At 43.8% G+C, this 20,000-nt stretch overlaps 1 protein-coding gene across 2 annotated transcripts in view; it reads right to left on the bottom strand.

The window, feature by feature from the left end:
• The window catches only part of igsf21a (immunoglobin superfamily, member 21a), a gene marked incomplete at both ends in the record, with an annotated part of 184,822 nt that overhangs the window by 24,696 nt on the left and 140,126 nt on the right, over positions 1–20,000 (bottom strand). For both annotated transcript variants that reach the window (XM_080545555.1, XM_080545556.1), the window contains one exon: positions 4,274–4,389. In XM_080545555.1, the coding sequence (XP_080401681.1) occupies positions 4,274–4,389 (116 nt within the window). The remainder of the gene's footprint in view (positions 1–4,273; positions 4,390–20,000) is intronic.

Genomic DNA, 20,000 nt, shown 5'->3' with positions numbered 1-20,000 from the left:
GTCTCTCTGTTGTCATGTTGTTGAGGTTGTGTTGTTGAAGCTGTGATGTTGAGGTTGTGTTGTCTCTCTGTTGTCATGTTGTTGAGGTTGTGTTGTTGAAGCTGTGATGTTGAGGTTGTGTTGTCTCTCTGTTGTCATGTTGAAGCTGTGTTGTTGAGGCTGTGATGTTGAGGTAGTGTTGTCTGTGTTGTCTCTGTGTTGTCAGGTTGTTGAGGTTATGTTGTTGAGGTCGTGTTGTCTCTGTTGTAATGTTGTTGAAGCTGCGATGTGGAGGTAGTATTGTCTCTGTTGTCATGTTGTTGAAGCTGCGATCTGGAGGTAGTATTGTCTCTGTTGTCATGTTGTTGAAGCTGCGATGTTGAGGAAGTATTGTCTCTCTGTTGTCATGTTGTTGAAGCTGCGATGTGGAGGTAGTATTGTCTCTCTGTTGTCATGTTGTTGAAGCTGCGATGTTGAGGTAGTGTTGTCTCTCTGTTGTCATGTTGTTGAAGCTGCGATGTTGAGGTAGTATTGTCTCTCTGTTGTCATGTTGAAGCTGTGATGTTGAGGTTGTGTTGTCTCTCCCTGTGGTGTAATGTTGTTGAGGCTGCAACGCTGAACCCAGTAATGCTGTAAACACATTTAGTTGAAGTTGTGATGTTGAGGGTGCTATTGGCGCCGTGTTGAAATGGGAGGCTGTCGTTGAGTGTTTTCAGTGGTCCCTCTCTGTGGCCTCTGACAGAGATTCTGTCGACAAATAAAGTGATAATCAATTATAACACTCCTGTTATTCACCCTCCAAACGCATCAGTCCAGTCCGGTGTGTTTCTACAATGAGGCCGAGGAAACAAACCCGGCAGCTTCATTCTGCTTTTCGAAACAGCTCTGGCGCAGTTACAGAGAGCACAATGTCTTGGAGGCGGTGGAATTAAGCTAGTACGCTACAGAGGAAAGGATTGGCATTTTGTCGGTGAATAGAAAATCACCTAAACGACAAACACCACCTGCCTTGACCCCCCCCCCCCCCCCCCCAACACTTGAATGTTGAGAGAGAAAGAGAGAGAGACAGACAGACAAACAGACAGACAGACAAAGACAGACAGAGCACAAGGAGTGGGAGAGGGGTTGTGGCCTTAATCATCTCTTATTCTTATTAGCTATCATTATCGTTCCTCCATCTATTCACTGATTGTTTGTGCTCTGACAATGCTCCCAAGGCTGTCACAAGACAACTATGGCTGAACCAGGAGAACTATTATTGAGACGCGAGTAACTTGTTTCAATGACATCGGATGAAAGATTACTGTACAGAACATCAATAACTTATACACACTATATACAATACAACTGCTACACGAATACAACTGCTGCTGTATAGCTGTATCTAGTTAAAGAATAGACCATTGTTATCTTCCCGTTTCTCTCTAAACCTTGTGTGTGCGGTCTGAATGTGTGAACCATTAAGCCGCTTTTATCAACAGCTTTACCGAACAGAACAGTTCTCAAATTGTTCAACCATTAAATGATACCACTTCAACTGATACAAGCTAAAATGTTAATACTGTTTCTAAACGATAAACACACACACATGATAAATGCGGCTCACGTAATTAGAGTTGTTGGAATCCAAAATGACACCTCTAAAACATCGTCGAAAGCTGTTTAAACGGTGTTGGCATAAACGTTGCGATTCTTTGATCACGGTTCAGAGTAGCAAGTCATACCCGGCTGACAAAGACATATTTGAAATAGAGCTGACAACAGCTTGGTTGGAACAGACTCCAAGGCAACAGCACTACTGACAAAGACCAAATTAGTTTCATCAAACGGCAGAAAAAGGCGTTTGAAGTAATACAGTCACAAAACGCCGGCCACGCTGCACCACTGGAATAGATCCCTAAACAGCTAATAGTGGGATTTCATAACATCCCATGGCTTTGACAAAAACACAAATAACATCAATGGAACTAATGAGAATGCCTTTATGCTACTTGTTTTTCATGGATATTATTGGTCACACTTGAAAGTCATTATACATCCCTTTATAGCATGATATTTGCTTACACATATAAAGGCATTCGAGGCCCACATGAGCCTGTGTAGTTGAGATATGTATACATACTTTAATATACAGAGAGAAAAAAACCCCAATCTAAAATATATTGGATATGTCACAATCTGTACTGGTGTGTCTCTCTCAATGGAGTTTAAAGACACATTTTTCCCCCTCATTTCATTTTTAAATTAATGTTTTCCTCCACTGGCTAAGGAGCACGGCACTCGATCTCAGAGGAGATAAAAGAGAAATTGGGGAGTCTAGAGACACTCCTGTTATAAAATATATCAGTGAGTCCTGTCAGAATAAGTTTACTGGGTTTTGATTTAGTCCTACTGTATAGGCCTGGGTTGGCAGGCAGGGTGATTAACTCTCCATGAAAACATTACAACTTTTGCGGAATCGAGTAAATCCCAAACTTCAAAACACATTTCTTTGCACTGACTTGAGTAATGGCTTGGCTATGTTACAAACACAGATCTACTTTTCCTACTTAAAGTATAAATAATTTGGACAGACTTTATGGTGTTGCCGTCTCCTCAGATACTTCACCCGTTCTTTTAGCACAACTGAACCTTCCCGCTCTTACCTCTTTATCTCCGGCCTCAACATGCTGCTCCTTTTGTTACCTCACTTAACCTAACACGAGTTTTATATGCCTCGTCTTAATGCTTGAACTTCTAAGTGCTTTTGTATGGAGTCCCCGATCTATGCTTGGGCTGGCTTAGAGACGATTTATGTTTTGAAGGGATAGGATTATTTGATAATACTCTGTATGGAACAAGTCTTATTTCGAACTGTCTAACTGTGAGACAAATCAGAGTTCAAAGGCTCCAACGAGGGGGTGTTGTTGAAGGATATTAAGATCTGCAGGGTCAAATGACGTCAAAAGTCTTTACTGTAAGAGACTATCTGAGTGCATTAAACAAGCGATATCAAATCACTCTAATATGCCTTGAAAGGTAATTGACATAGCCTTAACATGTCCTTCTGTTCTTCCTACTGTACTTCTATATCACATCAGCTACAAGGGCATAATGTGGATCAATCAATAGATATAGCAATGTCTACAACATTACCTCTGAAATCAGTTTCGAGGTACAGGTAACCGTTTGACGAAATACACTTAACATCGGGAAAACAGCATCGAGAAGATGAGTCATAGTGGCTCTTAACAAGATCACTCAAATGCAATTACTCACTCTCTGCTGTAGTTGGGTCTCAACATTACCATTTCTACTTAGGGAATCTAATGGAGAGAGAGAGAGAGAGAGAGAGAGAGAGAGAGAGAGAGACAGAGAGAGAGAGAGAGAGAGAGAGAGAGAGAGAGACAGACAGAGAGAGAGAGAGAGAGAGAGAGAGAGAGAGAGAGAGAGAGAGAGAGAGAGAGAGAGAGAGAGAGAGAGAGAGAGAGAGAGCAGGGAAACTGGAGACGTATAGCATTTCAGATCTATCTAATTTCCTCCATCAAGGTTTTTCAGAGGAAGTCCAGTAGAGCTGCCTGGTAATGACCTAAAAACCAGCAGCAGAATTCTTCCCTAGGATGGAAATCTTGGATGGGGGCCTACCACAGAAAATCATGTTCAACCATAATTGCAGGAGAAAGGTGTGGAATACATTAGCATCCACCCGCTGACTGTGATTAATGGCCCGGTAGGGACCAACAGCAAGTAGCTGCACTCAAGCAGAGTCCATAAGCTCGTGTATCACCATTCAGAGCAGCATGTGTTGCAGAAATCTCCAAGTCCAAGTCCAAAGCTGAAGGGGTGGGGTCCCTATTAAATTGTATCATGGTGATTCTAGGTACACTAATTACGTCTAATTGTGTCACTCTGATGTGACGAATTGCCCTAATTTAGCCTCTATTACCTCAAAAATAACATTTCTTTTAATGATTACCGTACATTTCATCATTAATGATGTGTAATTTCGGTCAATAGTAGTCCATAATCAATCACAGGGCAAGCCCTAGTGACACTCACCTGCACCTAGAGTAAGACAATTTGCACTGACATCAACACACACACACGCACGCACGCACGCACACACGCACGCACGCACACACACACACATACACACATACACACACGTATTAGTGTGTGGACTAGTGTATGACAATTTGCACTGACATCAACACACACACGTACGCACGCACGCACACACGTGCACGCACACACACACACGCACACACATACACACACGTATTAGTGTGTGGACTAGTGTATGTTAATGACTCACCGAAGGGGCAGGTTTGCCTCCCTTTGCGGTGCAGACCAGGGTGAGGTTCTGGGCCTGGTAGCGGCTGAATGGAGCAGGACAGTTCTCCGCCATCACTGAGATGTTGTTGGGAGGCGCTGTTGAGGAGAACAAAGTCAGTTAAGACAACCAGCCTCAGGGTCAGGGTTATGTTAGGGTCAGGGTCAGGGTTATGTTAGGGTCAGGGTTAGGTTAGGGGTCAGGGTCCGGGTCAGTGTTATGTTAGGGTTAGGGTCAGTGTCAGGATTAAGGTCAGGGTCAAGGTTAGAGTTATGGTCAGAGGCTGTTGGAGGAGCAGGGGGAGGGAGGAAGGGAGGAAGGGAGGGAGGGAGGAGCAGGGGGGGAGGGAGGGAGGGAGGGAGGAGCAGGGGGGGAGGGAGGAAGGGAGGAAGGGAGGGAGGGAGGAGCAGGGGGGGAGGGAGGGAGGGAGGGAGGGAGGGAGGGAGGAGCAGGGGGAGGGAGAAAAGGAGGGAGGGAGTGAGCTACTGGAAGAAAAAGGGAAATGGACCTCGTCCCCCCACAACATCAGCTGCTTGACATGCAGGATGTCTCCCACAACACTGCACTGTCTCCTTTGAGCAGCAGCTCCTCAGATACCATCACACCACTGCGTGTTTACATCAATGACAAGTCAGTCCAGTCAGAATCCTGGGAGCAGATGACCCAGTCGGCTGGTGAATAAACGGATCAATGGAACCTTCAAGAAGACATTGGTGATGCAGATGGTAGCCACGGCGACTGTGTGTGTGTGTGTGTGTGCGCGTGTGTGCGTGCGTGCTGCAAAAGGATCGGATGAAAGACACAAAAAAGACACCTGCATTTTCCTCGCAACTCTGAATGTTTTATGCTTCCCAGTCGCTGCTCTATCCTCGTGGGTGGGCATTAAATATTCTGCCTTTCTGCTACATTATCACATGAAACACACTCGGCGAATGCAAAATTCGCCGCCTTCACGCGCAGGGGAAGAGGAAACAGAATGCGGCTGCGGCGGCGGGGTTGGTCGATTTGGCTTGGGAGCCTTGAGAGGAGAGGGAAACAGTGTGTGAAATCAGAGGGGAGTGGGGGTGGGTGGGGGGGGGGGCTAGAGGGGGGGCGAAAGAGAACCCCAGCGGGAGTTCTAGCCGTGAATCTCTCCATTGATAAGGCGCGCCGCTAAAAGAAGAGGGAAAGATAGCACATCAGGGATGGGAGAGAGAGGAAACTCAGCAGGGCCTTTTCATGTGTCAGTTTCACATCTAAATCTATTTCGGGGGTTTCAAACGGACATGTCAAGGCGAATAATTGATTATGAGTGTGTGTGTGTGTGTGTGTGGGGGGGGGGGGGGTCGGGTGGGGTTGATGACTGCTGGCCTGAGGGCCTCATCGTTTCCACATCTCTTAATTGCTTATTGACGGGGGATGTATGGCTGGAAATTAACCTTAGCAGCAGTCCATTAGATGTCTAAAAGGAGCGTTGCTGTGCTCTGTGATTAGCTGGGAGAGACGTCTCAAACCACAAGACTTCGTGTGTAGTATCGCCCAGGATTTAAAACCTGCATTCTAACAGGAAACCATCCCTCGGTGCTACCCCTACCTTTCAAATTAGACCAATCTCATTAAACCAGGCAGCAAGCCTAGTTTTATGAGGGGGCGTACTGGTTACCGTGGTCGCATTAAAAAACATCAATTTGCACCATTCCAAGTACACATAAAGTACTGAGGCAAACGTCCCACTTAAGGAGAACACTCACATTATAAGACACATATCGAACTTTCCCCCGACGCTATTGGCCATGCCTCAATGTATTCATGTGTTGCTTAATCAGAGATCCAGACCCATGTTTGCCTGAGAGCGATGACAAACACGGAACGTGATGCTGAGTGGGCTATATTATATATATTATAACAGCCTGAGGATTCATGCACATCCCCCTGAGGCAAAGATGTGCAGCTTCACTACTGGAAACAGCAAAAGTGAAAACTGGAAAGCTGTCTGATTTCATCGTTTTCTAAAGCCAAACTCTCTCATTCATGGAAAACTTTGTCCACTTTGTGTTTAACTGTGAAGGAAAAGCACAACCACAACTTGTGGCATGATGATACGCTATATTGCAGTTTGTGCAAATCACCTCCTTTAGCATATATATATATATATATACAGTACATACATAAAAAAATTCTTGATATCATATATGCCATTTAGCTTTTATGCAAAGCCATTTACATTGCAATGAGTGCATACATTATATTCAATATGTAAGCTCTTTAAATTACAACATGTACTTTATTCATTCAAATGATTCTGGAAGTCCTGACTAAACATAACTAGTTTATACTTTTCCCCCCCCCATGGTATTGATTTAATTTAATGATTACACACTGTTACACTAATATCAACAAATGGAGGTCTCCAGACGTCAGTCGGGGTACTTTAGCCAGTAATGAGGGCCCGGGGGGGTGGTAATAAAGGCAGAGGTGAACGTGAGTCCTGACCTCCTCCCAACCTTCTCTAGCTTGATGATGTGTCCGACCTTGTGATGTATACAGTAGCATTACACAATGTGTAGTAAGTGTAGTATATGTAGAGAGAGCCCTAATGAGAACATTTTAAATCCATACATATTAGTGAAAATACCACCACAGCAGGTCTATGACTGAAAGCCCGGAATAAACTATGTTTTTTTTTGCACAGTGTTTGAGTGTGCGGATGCTGTTATTTTGCACAAAGCAAGATACGTATTAAAATAAGCCGTGACAAATGATTTCAAATGATTGAAAGCGAGATCTACCTTGAATAGAGAACAATTTGCAATTTGCAAAACACAGCAATAGCGTTAAATCCCCGTACGGGTTAAGATAGTTGTTTAATGTGATAATGTTGAAGCCTTTCATAGAACCATTTCTCCATTTTCTGTTAGGGTGGTTAGGATTCTTTTGATTATTTTAGTTGCTCAATTCTAACTGCATACTGAATGTGTTCTAGTAAAACTGAATCCCTAATTGCATACATCTTTCACACACACGCTGTAATGGATTTTTCACATGTGTGGTATTGTTGGGAGTCTGGTGCTCCTGTGTGTTCATGGACAGTGATGGAACGCAGACTTGTTAATGTTGTGACTGTGTTGACCCAGTGTACAATGCGAAATGAAGACCTTGTCCAACATTGTACCAATGTTCCAACATTTATGGGATGCGGACTCCGATCGCTGTTTTACTATATCAGAGATGTGTTGTGTGTGAGTGGGCACTTCAGTCCACCTTAAGTGGGCTGGGTGCAACTCGAGTTGTGAAATACAAACACACGCACACACACACACACACACACACGCACACACACACAGACACACACCGTTCCACAGTGTGCTGAGAACCTGTCACTGCTAACTTCCAGAATGTCATCCGATAAACAGAAGACGGTGAGTTACATGTGCACACCTCACCGTAGACAAGTTGTGCTCGGCGTTTCGAGGTAAAAACAATATTCTCTGGCTGTCTAAGGAATCCGCAGCAAAGGCTTTTTTTTTTCTACTTTCAAGAGGCGTCAATATCTTTGACAGCTGAGGTTTGTCAAACGGTTTAAGAAGACAAGAGTGCAGATGCAGAGAGACCAGGGTTCAATGTTTTTCTGACAAAAAAAAATATGTTTTACATTTTCTCCTCCCCTAAAGCTTCACATTTCTGTTCAATGCCGTGACATGTGCTGCTCCTCTCTGAGAGGAAGAATTATGCCTGCCTGCATACTATACTACATACTGCATATACTACAGCACATACTATCTATGCTACTGTAAATGCACTGTATACTACATATCGTTAGCCTCATAGCATATTTTGTGAAGTCATGCTTAACTTGTGGTCAGCCGAGGCATCTTTGTATGTAGTGTCATACTTATATAAGATGTATATATTATATAATAGGATTATATAATATACTATTATATCATATATATGTCAAAGAGATGACTTGGGCAGATAGTGATTTTGGAATGTAACAAGCATTCTGATAGGCTGGTGGCATAGGCAATAATGCACAGCGAATCAGCAGTGTTAGGAGAGTAGAGTTAGGCAGATATATCAATTTGGCCAAAATATGACTTAGGCAATTATGCTATGAGGCTAACGATATACAAAGTAAACTAAACTGCTAAAAAAAAGTTTGGAAACGTTATTTCAGTCGATTCTTCCTCCCCTTTAATAATACCAATTGGTGTTGTAGAATATAGGGGATTTTGGCAAATATTTTTGGGCCACTACCCACACGTTTAGCTGTGTTGCTCATTCCACGAATGCATGATCCTTACAAGTTGTACCTCGTTGTAAAGGTGACTAATCAGGCTTTCCAACGATATAAAATACAATACCAATTGGTATTATTAAAGGGGAGGATTAATCAACCAAATTAACGTTTCCGACGTTTTTTTGAGGGGTTTACATAACACAATGGCAGGGCATAGAGGAAGATGTGTTTGGAGGATTAAGATGTGTTTAGGGATTCAAGCGTTGAACGATCTCCTGTCCAGGATGATCATCGTATCGCCTGCTCTACTCTTTAATGTGTGGCTAGTAAAACTCTCCTGCTATAGCCGCAGGCTATACTGTACTCTTTAATATACGGACAGTAACATTCTAACATTCATTTCGTCAGACAAGGGCAGTCTTTAGGGAGCCTAACCCTCCCTCTCCCTCAACACGTAACTACGAGAAGACAGCCGTTTATTTCCTCTCCTCCGACACTTCGCGCCAGTTCGTGCCGCCACCGGTCCCCAAAAAAAACCTGTCCCCCCTCCCCTCCCCTCCCTCCCCCTCCACTCCCCCTCCTCCCTCCCCCATCCCCTCACCCCTCCCCTCCCCCCTTGTTCTACACCCTCAAGCACCATTACCTTGCTCTCTTAAAAAAAAGAAGAAAAAAAAAGAAACTGCAAATGGGATTGGAAGGTGTGGGGAGGGTGTGGGGAGCACGGCCATGTTTAACAGCACTCCCCGGAGACCGCTCGTCCCAGGCCTGATCATTAAGGGATTTAAAGCTCTGAGGACAGCTGTGCTTACAAGGCAGACTCCCAACATCCCCTTTAACTCAGCACATACGGGTCTCCAGTCCACCTCTCCCGGGGAGAAAGGACATATAAAGAGAAGGTCCCTAAGGTCGTTCGTGCTGGCTTCTTTTCTGGCGGAAAGTAATCTGGTGATAACTATTAAACGACGTTATAGGCTACTCTATGCTCTGGGGTCCAAAGTAATCAGTCCAAATGTATGCAAGGCATTTGAATTGTTTCACCCTGGCAAAAAGGTTATCGGAGGGTGTCCTCCTATGATCTGATCTAAATGAGAGACAAGTCGTAAACCTCCTGAGACTCGACAAGACAACTTTTACATTTCTTTTCGAAAAATACTTTTACACTTTTACACAAGACAAAGATGGTGAAAATCAACTCTTAGTAGTGGAGAGTTAGGCTACTGTACTTAAAGATTTATTGGAGATGATAGTTGTTGTTTTCTTTACATTTGTTAGACTTAAATCATTCATGGTCAACATCTTAACTTGAGATGTCCTGGTGGCATAACTCCATCTTCATTGAGAGATGTATGCTGCAAGGCATTTGAATCATGCATACAGACTGTACTATTTCTCAAGTTGAAGTCAGTCATTAGTATGCAGCAGCAACTGACAGCGCTGAAAGGCCCTCTACGGAGAGTCAGGAGGGCCAGATCGTGAGTACAGAGCAGGCTAAAAGTGGACCCCAAAGAGTATCTTCCAAAAAAAGTCCACTTGTGTTGTCTCAGACCAGGCCTGTGAGCCAAGCGAACTGTCGGAGGAGGTTCAAAACATTTTACATAACCATAAGTCAAAGCCAATGAAAACATAAGACGTGGAATAAGAGAGAGAGAGAGAGAGAGAGAGAGAGAGAGAGAGAGAGAGAGAGAGAGAGAGAGAGAGAGAGAGAGAGACTGTGAAGGATCTGTAAGGTGGAGAGGAGAGAGGGACAGTGAGGGATCAGTGGAGGAGAGGAGAGAGGCAGCTACATTAGCAGACAGAAACAGATATAGTGTACAGGGAGAGGGTACCGGGAGAGACAAGAGGTCCGCATAGACAGAGATTGAAAGGTCTGCATAGACACCCTCAAGTGTGATGCTAAATTAATGTAGCGAACATTGCAGTTGGAACAGCTCACTGGAATGAGAACATTCTGGACCTTAGAAGAAAGATTGAATCCATTATTCATAACTCCAAACAACATAGAATAACACTTTCACAACGTAGAATAACACATTTGGTGTTAGACCCTTAGACAGAGAGAGGAGCTTAGCGGGAGGCAGAAAGGAAGTAGGAATATCTATGCACCCACGCAGATTCAAAGTGTTATTGTCCACAAGATGTTTTTTTGTTTTTTTTAAAGAATTTCTTTCTGAGTGCAGCAGTCCCACTCATATTTTTCATTGACAGATATAGTAGAGATTTAGACAGGAAGGATGGGTGAGAGAGAGGAGGGATGACATGCAGGATATGTCCCCGGCCGGAATCGAACCGGGGCCCCTGCGGTTACATGGTCAACGCTTAACCCGCTACGCTATCCGCTAAGCGCCCCTTCCACGAGATGTTTAAAGTCCTTGACTTCCAACTAGAATGTTGGTTGTTGGAGTCAAAAGATCAAAGAATGCATAATCCATCTATTGTTCCATGTTCCGAATCCTGATCTATACTATACACATAGATCTATTCTCAGTTCAGGTAAAGGCAGCACTCGAGTTGAGGGGGGATGAGGGGGGATGGCATCCCCCCTGAAATAAAAACAGTTAAAATCATCCCCCTTCTAAAACAGCCATCCGCCCTTTCTATCCCTTATGTCATTTTATCAATGAACGTGGCATTACTGCTATTTCAACATTTAGTTTTGCGCATATTGAGTAAAATGGGGGAGGGAGGGGGCACACACACATGCAATGACATTTTTACCAAGTCCCTGACGCTGAAGCCACTGGCGCAGTGGGGATGCTAAAATTGTCCCCATATGATCAAATCCACCATCCCCCCTGATTTTCTTTTACAACCTGAGTACTGGGTATAGGGATATGGTAAATACATAGTGTAGAGTTAGACCCATCCTCACTTCAGGTATAGAGATATAGTAAATAGATAGTATAGAGTTAGACCCATCCTCACTTCAGGTATAGAGATATAGTAAATAGATCCAGTTAGATCCATCCTCACATCAGTGTGCAAAGCTGAGGTGAGGAGGACATAACAACTTAGCTCCAGAGAAGTCAAGTCCTCACCCTCGATACTGCCTTACGACGGTTCAGGACTTGTACTATTCACTCTGTTTAGACAGGGGTAGTAGATGGACTGGCATGATTCCCCCTTTAGACAGGGGGGTACATTAAACCTCATAGGAGCCAACGGACCCCCATGTGGATCCGAAGTGATATAAAGAGTTTACCTCGATCAATTCTCTTCATCGATATCACATTTTCTTCACAACTTTGCATGCTATACGATGCCACCATTTTTTCCCCGAGACGGTAAACACGGACTAAGTCACATCCAGTTTTCTCCAACTGGAGAATGTGTCATGTCCGGTTTCAACGCCGAATTTCCATACCATTGGTCGGCCAACCCAAAGAAATCCCCCCCCCCCCCAAAAAATTAAATAATCTGATACATGAGAAAGGTCAAAGGTCAAAGATGGTGCCAAAATATCTCCAAATGGCCTAAACATATAGGTGTCTTCCTAAACATACCTGTACTAAAACAGGTACAAAGTTGCATTTGCTCACATTACTAGCATCGACTTTGGCACAAGTACTAATAAGACCCTGGAGTACTGATTCCTAGATGATTTGGGCTTCATTATCAGGTTTCCAAGGTGATATTCACTGTAAAAGCTGTTGTTTTTTTAGGCGGAGACTGAATTTGAGACGTTTTATAATGTTCTAGCTCTATTTGCTCTGACACAGTAACATAGATTTTGATTCTGACACTTCTACAGCCACCCCACAGGTGTTAGCTTTCATTTGATAACAATATCATTATGAAGGCCCTTGTGATTGTGGAGATATTCTATATTCACTGTGGGCATGTCATTTCGAGCAGAAAACCAGAAAAATTAGGTGGATAAGATGCATCAGAACCAAACAAACATACCTGCCAGAAGCACTATCCTAACCATTTTGAATGACATAACACAGGGTATTCTCGCTGGTCTATTCACATAGCCTGGCATTTACAATTCACTTGAGTTTTTAGGGAAGAAAAACCCAAAAAATCTAGGCAATGCCCATAACACACCCTCCCACGGTAGCTTTCTCTGAGCCCTGGCATTATAGAGATAGAATGATTCTAAGTGAGACAATGACAGGCTCTTGGAGGACTCTGCCAAACTGCTCGCATGCAATAGTTGGAAGAAGAATCGCCCACTTGGAAAAGGCTACAAACACACCAGCGGTGGAGAGAGAGAGAGAGAGAGAGAGAGAGAGAGAGAGAGAGAGAGAGAGAGAGAGAGAGAGAGAGAGAGAGAGAGAGAGAGAGAGAGAAGAAGAAGGGCCGCCCAAAAAAGAAAGCTAAGACTTCCTCTAGGGAGGAGGGGAGACATGTTGAGATGGGTGCTGGCGAGAGGCTCCGGGACCTAACTGTAAGACTGCTCCTTTGAAATCCTTTTCCCAGGATGCACGGCACTAGGAGATAAAATACACTGAAATGCTTTTTAATCACTTCTCCATTGTGCTGGTAGCATTTACATTTACCCCCCCCCCCCCCGCCCCTTTCATTTGCATTCGTCATTACTGTGCTGTCAGCTCTTATCGAGTTACCCCACCACTAACCAACCAGAAATGAGGTACTGGGCGGGGGGCGGGGGGGGGGGGGGGGGGGAGGGCGGGGAAGAGGGGGCTCCAGAGACTCTTGTGTCTGTCAGGAGGAGGAAGGGGATGACACACTGAGACAAAAGCTTGTGTCACATTGAACAAGTTTCCCAGTTAAGAAGCCCATTAATCATAGCGACGATGTTGAAAATACGCAGCATACACACATACAATAGGTGTGTGTGTGTGTGTGTGTGTGTGTGTGTGTGTGTGTCTGTGTGAAATGTACATTTGTGTCTTTAAGCATATGGTTGCCTTGATATATCACCTAGCTGTGAAGGCTGTCAGCTCAGTCTTACAATACCTGCGGCTCGCTGCGCGCGCGCGTGTGTGTGTGTGTGTGCGTGTGTGTGTGTGTGTGTGTGTGTGTGTGTGTGTGTGCGCGTGTGTGTGTGTGTGGGCTCTGCCGCTGCCCGCTGTGTGTGTGCGCGCCTAACACTTTGGATATGTCCCTGGGAGAGGAAAGAAAAGCTCTATTGACACTATGAAAACAAATCCCTTGTTCCACGCCACCTTTTCAATAACAATTTGCAGCCATTCAACAGCAAAAACTTCACTCAACTTTCCCTGTGAAGTCTTCATCTGGAAGCGAGTGAGTGGGGGAAACTTTTCAGCGAGGACGAGGACGTTCTCTCGTTCGCTAGGGAGCGATTTGCCGAAATTTAAGCTCGATTGTGCTACGCTCTTTTGTTCCCCCTTTGTTCCCCCCCGTACGATAAGGCAATAAGATAAGTCATGGCTGTGTATAGCTTTTCTGTCAGTCCTCCCTGGAGCTCCACAGCTCTCTAGAGGAGAGACTAGACCCTGGACTTAGAGCTCTCTCTGTGTCTATAATGAGGACGAGGGGGATTTAGCACGACAGAACCCTTTAGAAGGCCCGGTTCAGAAGGGACAAAAGGAAAAGGATCTAAGAGTGGCAGATGGGCACCCAGTACCCAGCACAGTATCAGGCGAAAGCCTCCACTGGCACCATCATCCCTAAAGTCCCTTCTATTTCCTCCCGGGCAGGAGGTTGGGGCGGGGGCGGGGGGTGGGGGAGGAGAGAGGGGGGGGGAGGCGGCTATATGCAATCTGCTACGATTTGGCCCCTTTACCTCTGGCCGACTCTTTCGCCTCCTCCTCCTCCCTCTCCTCCTCGGGCAGCTGGGTAATTTACAGACCCTCGGTCCTTACCGGTGCCTTTAAGGCTCCCCGGTGCCCGAGGTGTCACCGACAAATTGGTTGATCAGTGTGGTTGTAAGGCCTGGTTCGGGCGCTTTCTTTATGACACCTAATTTACAGACCAAGGGTGGGTGGGGAGGTGGGGGGTGGGGGGTACGGGTTGGGGGGGGGCGTCGAATGGGCCATAAACTTATACGAGGCCAAAGAGAGTCGGAACGATGCAGAGAAGTATCCATCATTCAGCTCTCAGCGTTGGCCCCCCGGCTTGTGGGAGCAATCCCCCAAAGACGCCTTTTAGAGTCTAGATCAAATGCCCACAACCAGACGGCCACCAGTACACACAGCACTCAGGGACGGAGCGAGAAATTCATATTTCAACTTGACACGCCAGGAGGTTTGATGGGCCGCATTCCCGACTAAGACAGATGGATGGCTGTGCTTGTCTGATGCCCAGGCACCCCTGAGCTCTCAAAAAGAGCCGAGGCCTCCAGAATCCGTTTAGGAAACACAACATGGGAAAAAGTGTGTGTGTGTGTGTGTGTGTGTGTGTGTGTGTGTGTGTGTGTGTGTGTGTGTGTGTGTGTGTGTGTGTGCAGTTGGAGGCTGGAGTTGGTAGAAATAGGGGTTGGAGTTTTCGATTGTGTTTTGTTATTTCGATATATGGGTGTTTAATCAACGGGGGGGTAGATGAACATACACACACACACACACACTCAATAAAGACACACACTAAATAAATAAAATAACATATGCAGTGGCTATAGAAAGTCAACACACCCCTTCGTGTTACACCTCCCCTGTGTTATAGACTCAATTTAAAATTGATTAAGTCAATTACATTTGACATCAATTACACACACAATACCCCATAATGACAAAGTGAAAACAAGGTTTGAGACATTTCTGAAAATGTATTAAAATTGAAACAGAAATACCTCATGTGCGTAAGTCTTCACACCCTTTGCTATGCTAAAGAGAATGACAAAAATGTCATCAACAATTCACTCAGTAAGTTGAATTGAGTTCATCTTTCATCATTCAAGCATAATAGTTAATATAATTTTGGAATCAATATCTATCTATTTATAAGGCCTCTGATTTGCATAGGAATCAATTACACACTGTGTAGATTAGGATGTCACTACCAACTCAGCAAATGTTATAATTTTCTCTTGATCCTGACAAACTCCTCAGTCCCTCTCAGTGACAAATATACCCATAACTTGATGCAGCTACCACTATTCTTCACAGGAGAGATGGTGCAGAAACTAGGTGCATCAACATTTTTGGCCACTTGGTTATAGACCAATTTTGCAGAGTGACTGAGATGATGTTGTCCCATCGACTGCTTTTTCCTCTCCACCATTCAACTTTGTAGATTTTTGTGGGTCTCCCCAGGCCTCTCCAGGTAATGTATTTCTGACCACTTTTGCTGTCGTTAAGATACTTTATTTTTCTGTTTTGGTAGTCTGTCCAATGTGACAATTGCCCTCCTCCACCGGCCCTAGTTTTGGATCTAGCTTGCTGTTCATTATTTTGATGATAAATCGTAGCTAGCTAGCTATAACATCTTCATATATATATATATATATATATATATATATATATATATATATATATATATATACGCTTTCATCTAGGGATTTACACGGCAAGTTAAATGAAGAACTACAAATCCCTGATGACAGGGAGAATCAACCCCTATTTCATAAATGTTCTCTATATAACGACGTCGATCATTGATCGGCAACGACACTATATAATTGGTTGGCTGACTGGCCATCGGATTTGGACGACTAATAGCTAAAAAACAATACTGTTTTCTTATTTTAGTGTATTAAAGTAGCAAAGACCACACATTTACATTGACCGCCAGTCAAACTCCTCAGACTTCTACCACCCAGAAAGGGGCGTGAACATGACGGGAGGGCAAAGTACTCAGATGCGTCGCTCTGATGAATGTATGACACATCATTTGAAAGCTTCCAATCTGTAGTTTTTTTTTTTTTACATTTGAAAGTGTTTTTTGTTTATGTATATATATTTATATTATACAATATACCAGTCATATTCTGGAATGTGTCTACATGTTAAAGTTCCATAAGTGTAAGTAAAATAAAGTAAAGTAACAGTTTGTAAATAAACAGTAGCATTTAAAAAAAAAACACGTAGCCTACCGTGACCCAAAAACCGAGGTTCATACCGAAACCGTGGGCCAACTGAACTGTTGCACCCCTAGTGTGCATGTTCACTTAAGTGGGTATAGGCAGGGGCTTAGGTGGCGTAGTGGATTAAGCAGGGCTCCCGGTTCGATTCCAGCCGCGGACATATCCTGCTGCATGTCATCCCTTCTCTCTCTCTCACCCATCCTTCCTGTCATAATCTCTACTATATCTGTCATTAAAAAGAAAAATATGAGTGGGACTGCCCCACTCAGAAAAAATAACTTAAAAAAAAAAAAGTGGGTATAGGCAAAGTCCTCATTGGTGATTTTGGCAGCTCTGACAGGAAGCTCTGACAATATCACCTCTCTGTGGTCACCCACCATAAGCAGAGCTGTGTGAAACAATCCCTGGAGCTGCTGAAATACATGACATACAATATTTATAGTGGATATAGTGTTGTAGTAGTGGATATAGTGAGGTAGTTTAATGCAGAGAGCCACAGAGTCTATGCTTGACTATAGGAGCTCATATAGGGGAACACACAGTTACAGTACCTATGGTTTACACATTGCTTCAGTCTAAAGAACTGTCTACGCAGTGCAGTTGTGTACAAAAGAAGAGCTATTCATCTCTCTTTGGATGGGTGGTGGGGGGGTGGGTGACGTTGACTTGCGTTTGAAGTGTTTGACATTACATATTAGAGGGAAAAGGGAGTTTGAGGTTGAGATAAAACCCCATGCAGCATTTGATAGACAGGTCTATTTCAGCGTCTTTGAGCCGCAGAAAAGCGCTATATAAATAATGAATACATATTATTATTAGGTCTTTTTTTGAGTGATGAGTGTAAAGACTGCTATGAAAGAGGAAGATGTAACTTCTCTAATGTACACAGTAACAGGGTTACGCAAAGCATGCAGTACTCCTTAACTCTGGAAGCACAACATAGTTCTAAACTCTTAAAGCACAAAGTAGTCCTCAACCCTTAAAGCACAAAGTAGTCCTCAACCCTTACAGCAGAGAGTGCCATAGTCCTAACCTCATTGCATTCATACCTAGCTCATTGTTCCAAAAAACGGGAGCGTTTCCCCCCTTAGATCACACAGCAATCACACTCTGTTCCGGAACAAATCAACCGGGCTGAGACCGCCTAGAGAGGTTGGTCTCAGCCCATTTGAGATCACTCCATGGAGCGATTCATTTGCAGTGAGAACGCACGTTACCCCACAAACCGATACTCAATTGCTGTCATATCGGATCGGAGATTCCATTAAGAATACCCAAAATGCTATTTAACCATGCCCTCATGTTAAGATAAATCGGCTTGCGAGGAGTTTACGCTCAGCGCTAATATAATGACTCTCTCTCCGTCTCATTAACAATGCATGTGAACACTAGAAATTGATAGTAAACTCTGTGATAACCAGGTCACGATTACGTCGTGTTGTTTTAACAGAAAATAGAATAGAGAATCAACAAAAGTTGAGTGACACACTCCGAATTCTGACCGATCACAAAACTCTTAGCAAGCACGTGGTGTTGAGGGCGTATTCAGAACCAGAGCAGACCTGAAGATCGCTTCCTCTGTCAAGATTGCAGTCTGAACACGAACCGAACCAGGTCCAAGTGCAACATTGTACCATATTGTTCAGATTTTCTCCCTGAATCGGAACAAATTACAGGTATGAATGCACCCTTAGTCAGTCCTCTGTTCTCTTCTTCACCTTCCCTTTGTGCCAATGAATAAAACTATTAAGCTATAACTGTTAAGCTATAAAAAGCTATGGTCTTGCATTAAGCTAAGGTCAGGGTTAAAGTCATGAAATAAAATGCTATCAAAAGCCAAAAAGAACATTTACCAGTTACCAGTCACAGGATTCGGTTTCCTGTGTGTTTCTATGACAACCATTCACATGCTCTATCAAATCATCCCTTCACGTGTAGACCCATCATTCTGCCTCTGACATCTGTGCCACTGGAGTCATCAGGTAAATGCTACCCTGGCGGTTCCAGCATGTTCTTTGACACATCGCTCCCCTCCCCTTTGTGTCACAGAGCTGAAATGGAATACTTTATCTATTTCAGGGCTAGTGCAGTTACTAAATACAACAAGCACTGAATGCAGATGCACTAAGGCCATGTCCACATGGAGACGAATTTGGGTGCATCCGCCAACGTTTTTTATCGTATTGTCGTTTCATCCACACGGAACCGCGTTCTGGGAGCCTGAATCCGCAATTTTTTTTAAACGGGTCCAAAACGCCACCCATGCGTTTCCGTCTTTACAAGCTATATGCATCTTTACAGAGCCGATGACGCCATAGCCCCACCTCTCCCTTAACCCGCATGCGCTAACCCAGCCAACAACAACAACAACAACAATGGCGCCTTACAGGGTTGTTGCGTTCGTTCTGCAGAAGCTATTGAGCTTGATTGGGCTTTTACAGTAAAATGTACTGCTCCTCTACTACCACCGCCAGCAACAAATGGACATGGAGAACAGCTACAACATTGTCTTCAATTTTGAGTTATTATATTATTAAATTATATTCAAGAATTATTAGATTTTCAGCCATTGTTCTTCTTCGTGTGATTGTTCATCGCACGAGTTTTGTGCATGCTCCATTCTTCTTATCTGTTTTTGGTGTAATTTGTGCAGCGTTTCAGCGGTTTCGTTTGGACGCACATATTTCTTGAGACGACTTTGTTTACGGAAAACTTTTTCCGTAAAGTGAAAAAGAAAAAGATTGGTTCTGTCTCTGTGTGGACGTGGCATAAAGTCATAAGAATGTAAATCAATTCATGAATCCTTCATGTTTATAATTTGTGACACGTTCTAGTGTTTTGGTCCGCATGTTGGCATCTGATTTAATGTTGGAACTTTTCTTTAAAAAAATGTGAATACATTTCCGCGTTCAATGACACATCGCTAACTCGTCAACTAACACAGCTTGTTTTGTGAGCCGGGAGTAATTGTCTTCATGTGCAAACAGCGGTAAGCACTGAAACTGGAACTCTTCACCGATAAGAACAGGACACAAGAATACAATGTTGTGTGCAAAAGAGACATAAGGGAATGTGATGTTCTCAACAGCTCTCCATCCAGTCAGCTACTGACTGCAATAACATTGATTTCCTAATCCTAATCAATTTCCTATATTTATTTGGGGTTGTTTTGTAAATCTCTGCATCGACATTAGTATTGTCAATTTGGTTGCAGACATAGTCTATTCCTTTTGACAATTGTAACTAAATTGGGAGCTCGGGGAAGTTGTGATTGTCCTCAATCCAAATAACAAAAAAAAAATCCCATTTTCCACTTGAAATATTTCACTTTCAGTAGATTGCCAAAAAGCCTAAATCGAATGTGAAATGGTTGCCCCTGGACATAATACACTTTAGGGGCGGGGGGGGGTAAGTAATCTAGCTAACTATGATTGGAAATGAAGTAGTATCCAGGTGTGGAATTATATGTATCACTACTTTGGCTGATGTGATGTGGGTTAACTAGCCAACTCCGTAACATTAGTGGAGCGAACCAAAAGTAT

Source organism: Nansenia antarctica (assembly GCF_963989245.1).
Source record: "Nansenia antarctica genome assembly, chromosome: 15".
Lineage (NCBI taxonomy): Eukaryota > Metazoa > Chordata > Actinopteri > Argentiniformes > Microstomatidae > Nansenia > Nansenia antarctica.
The sequence above is the reverse complement of the archived record's forward strand: the minus strand, read 5'-3'. Positions and strand labels throughout refer to the sequence as shown.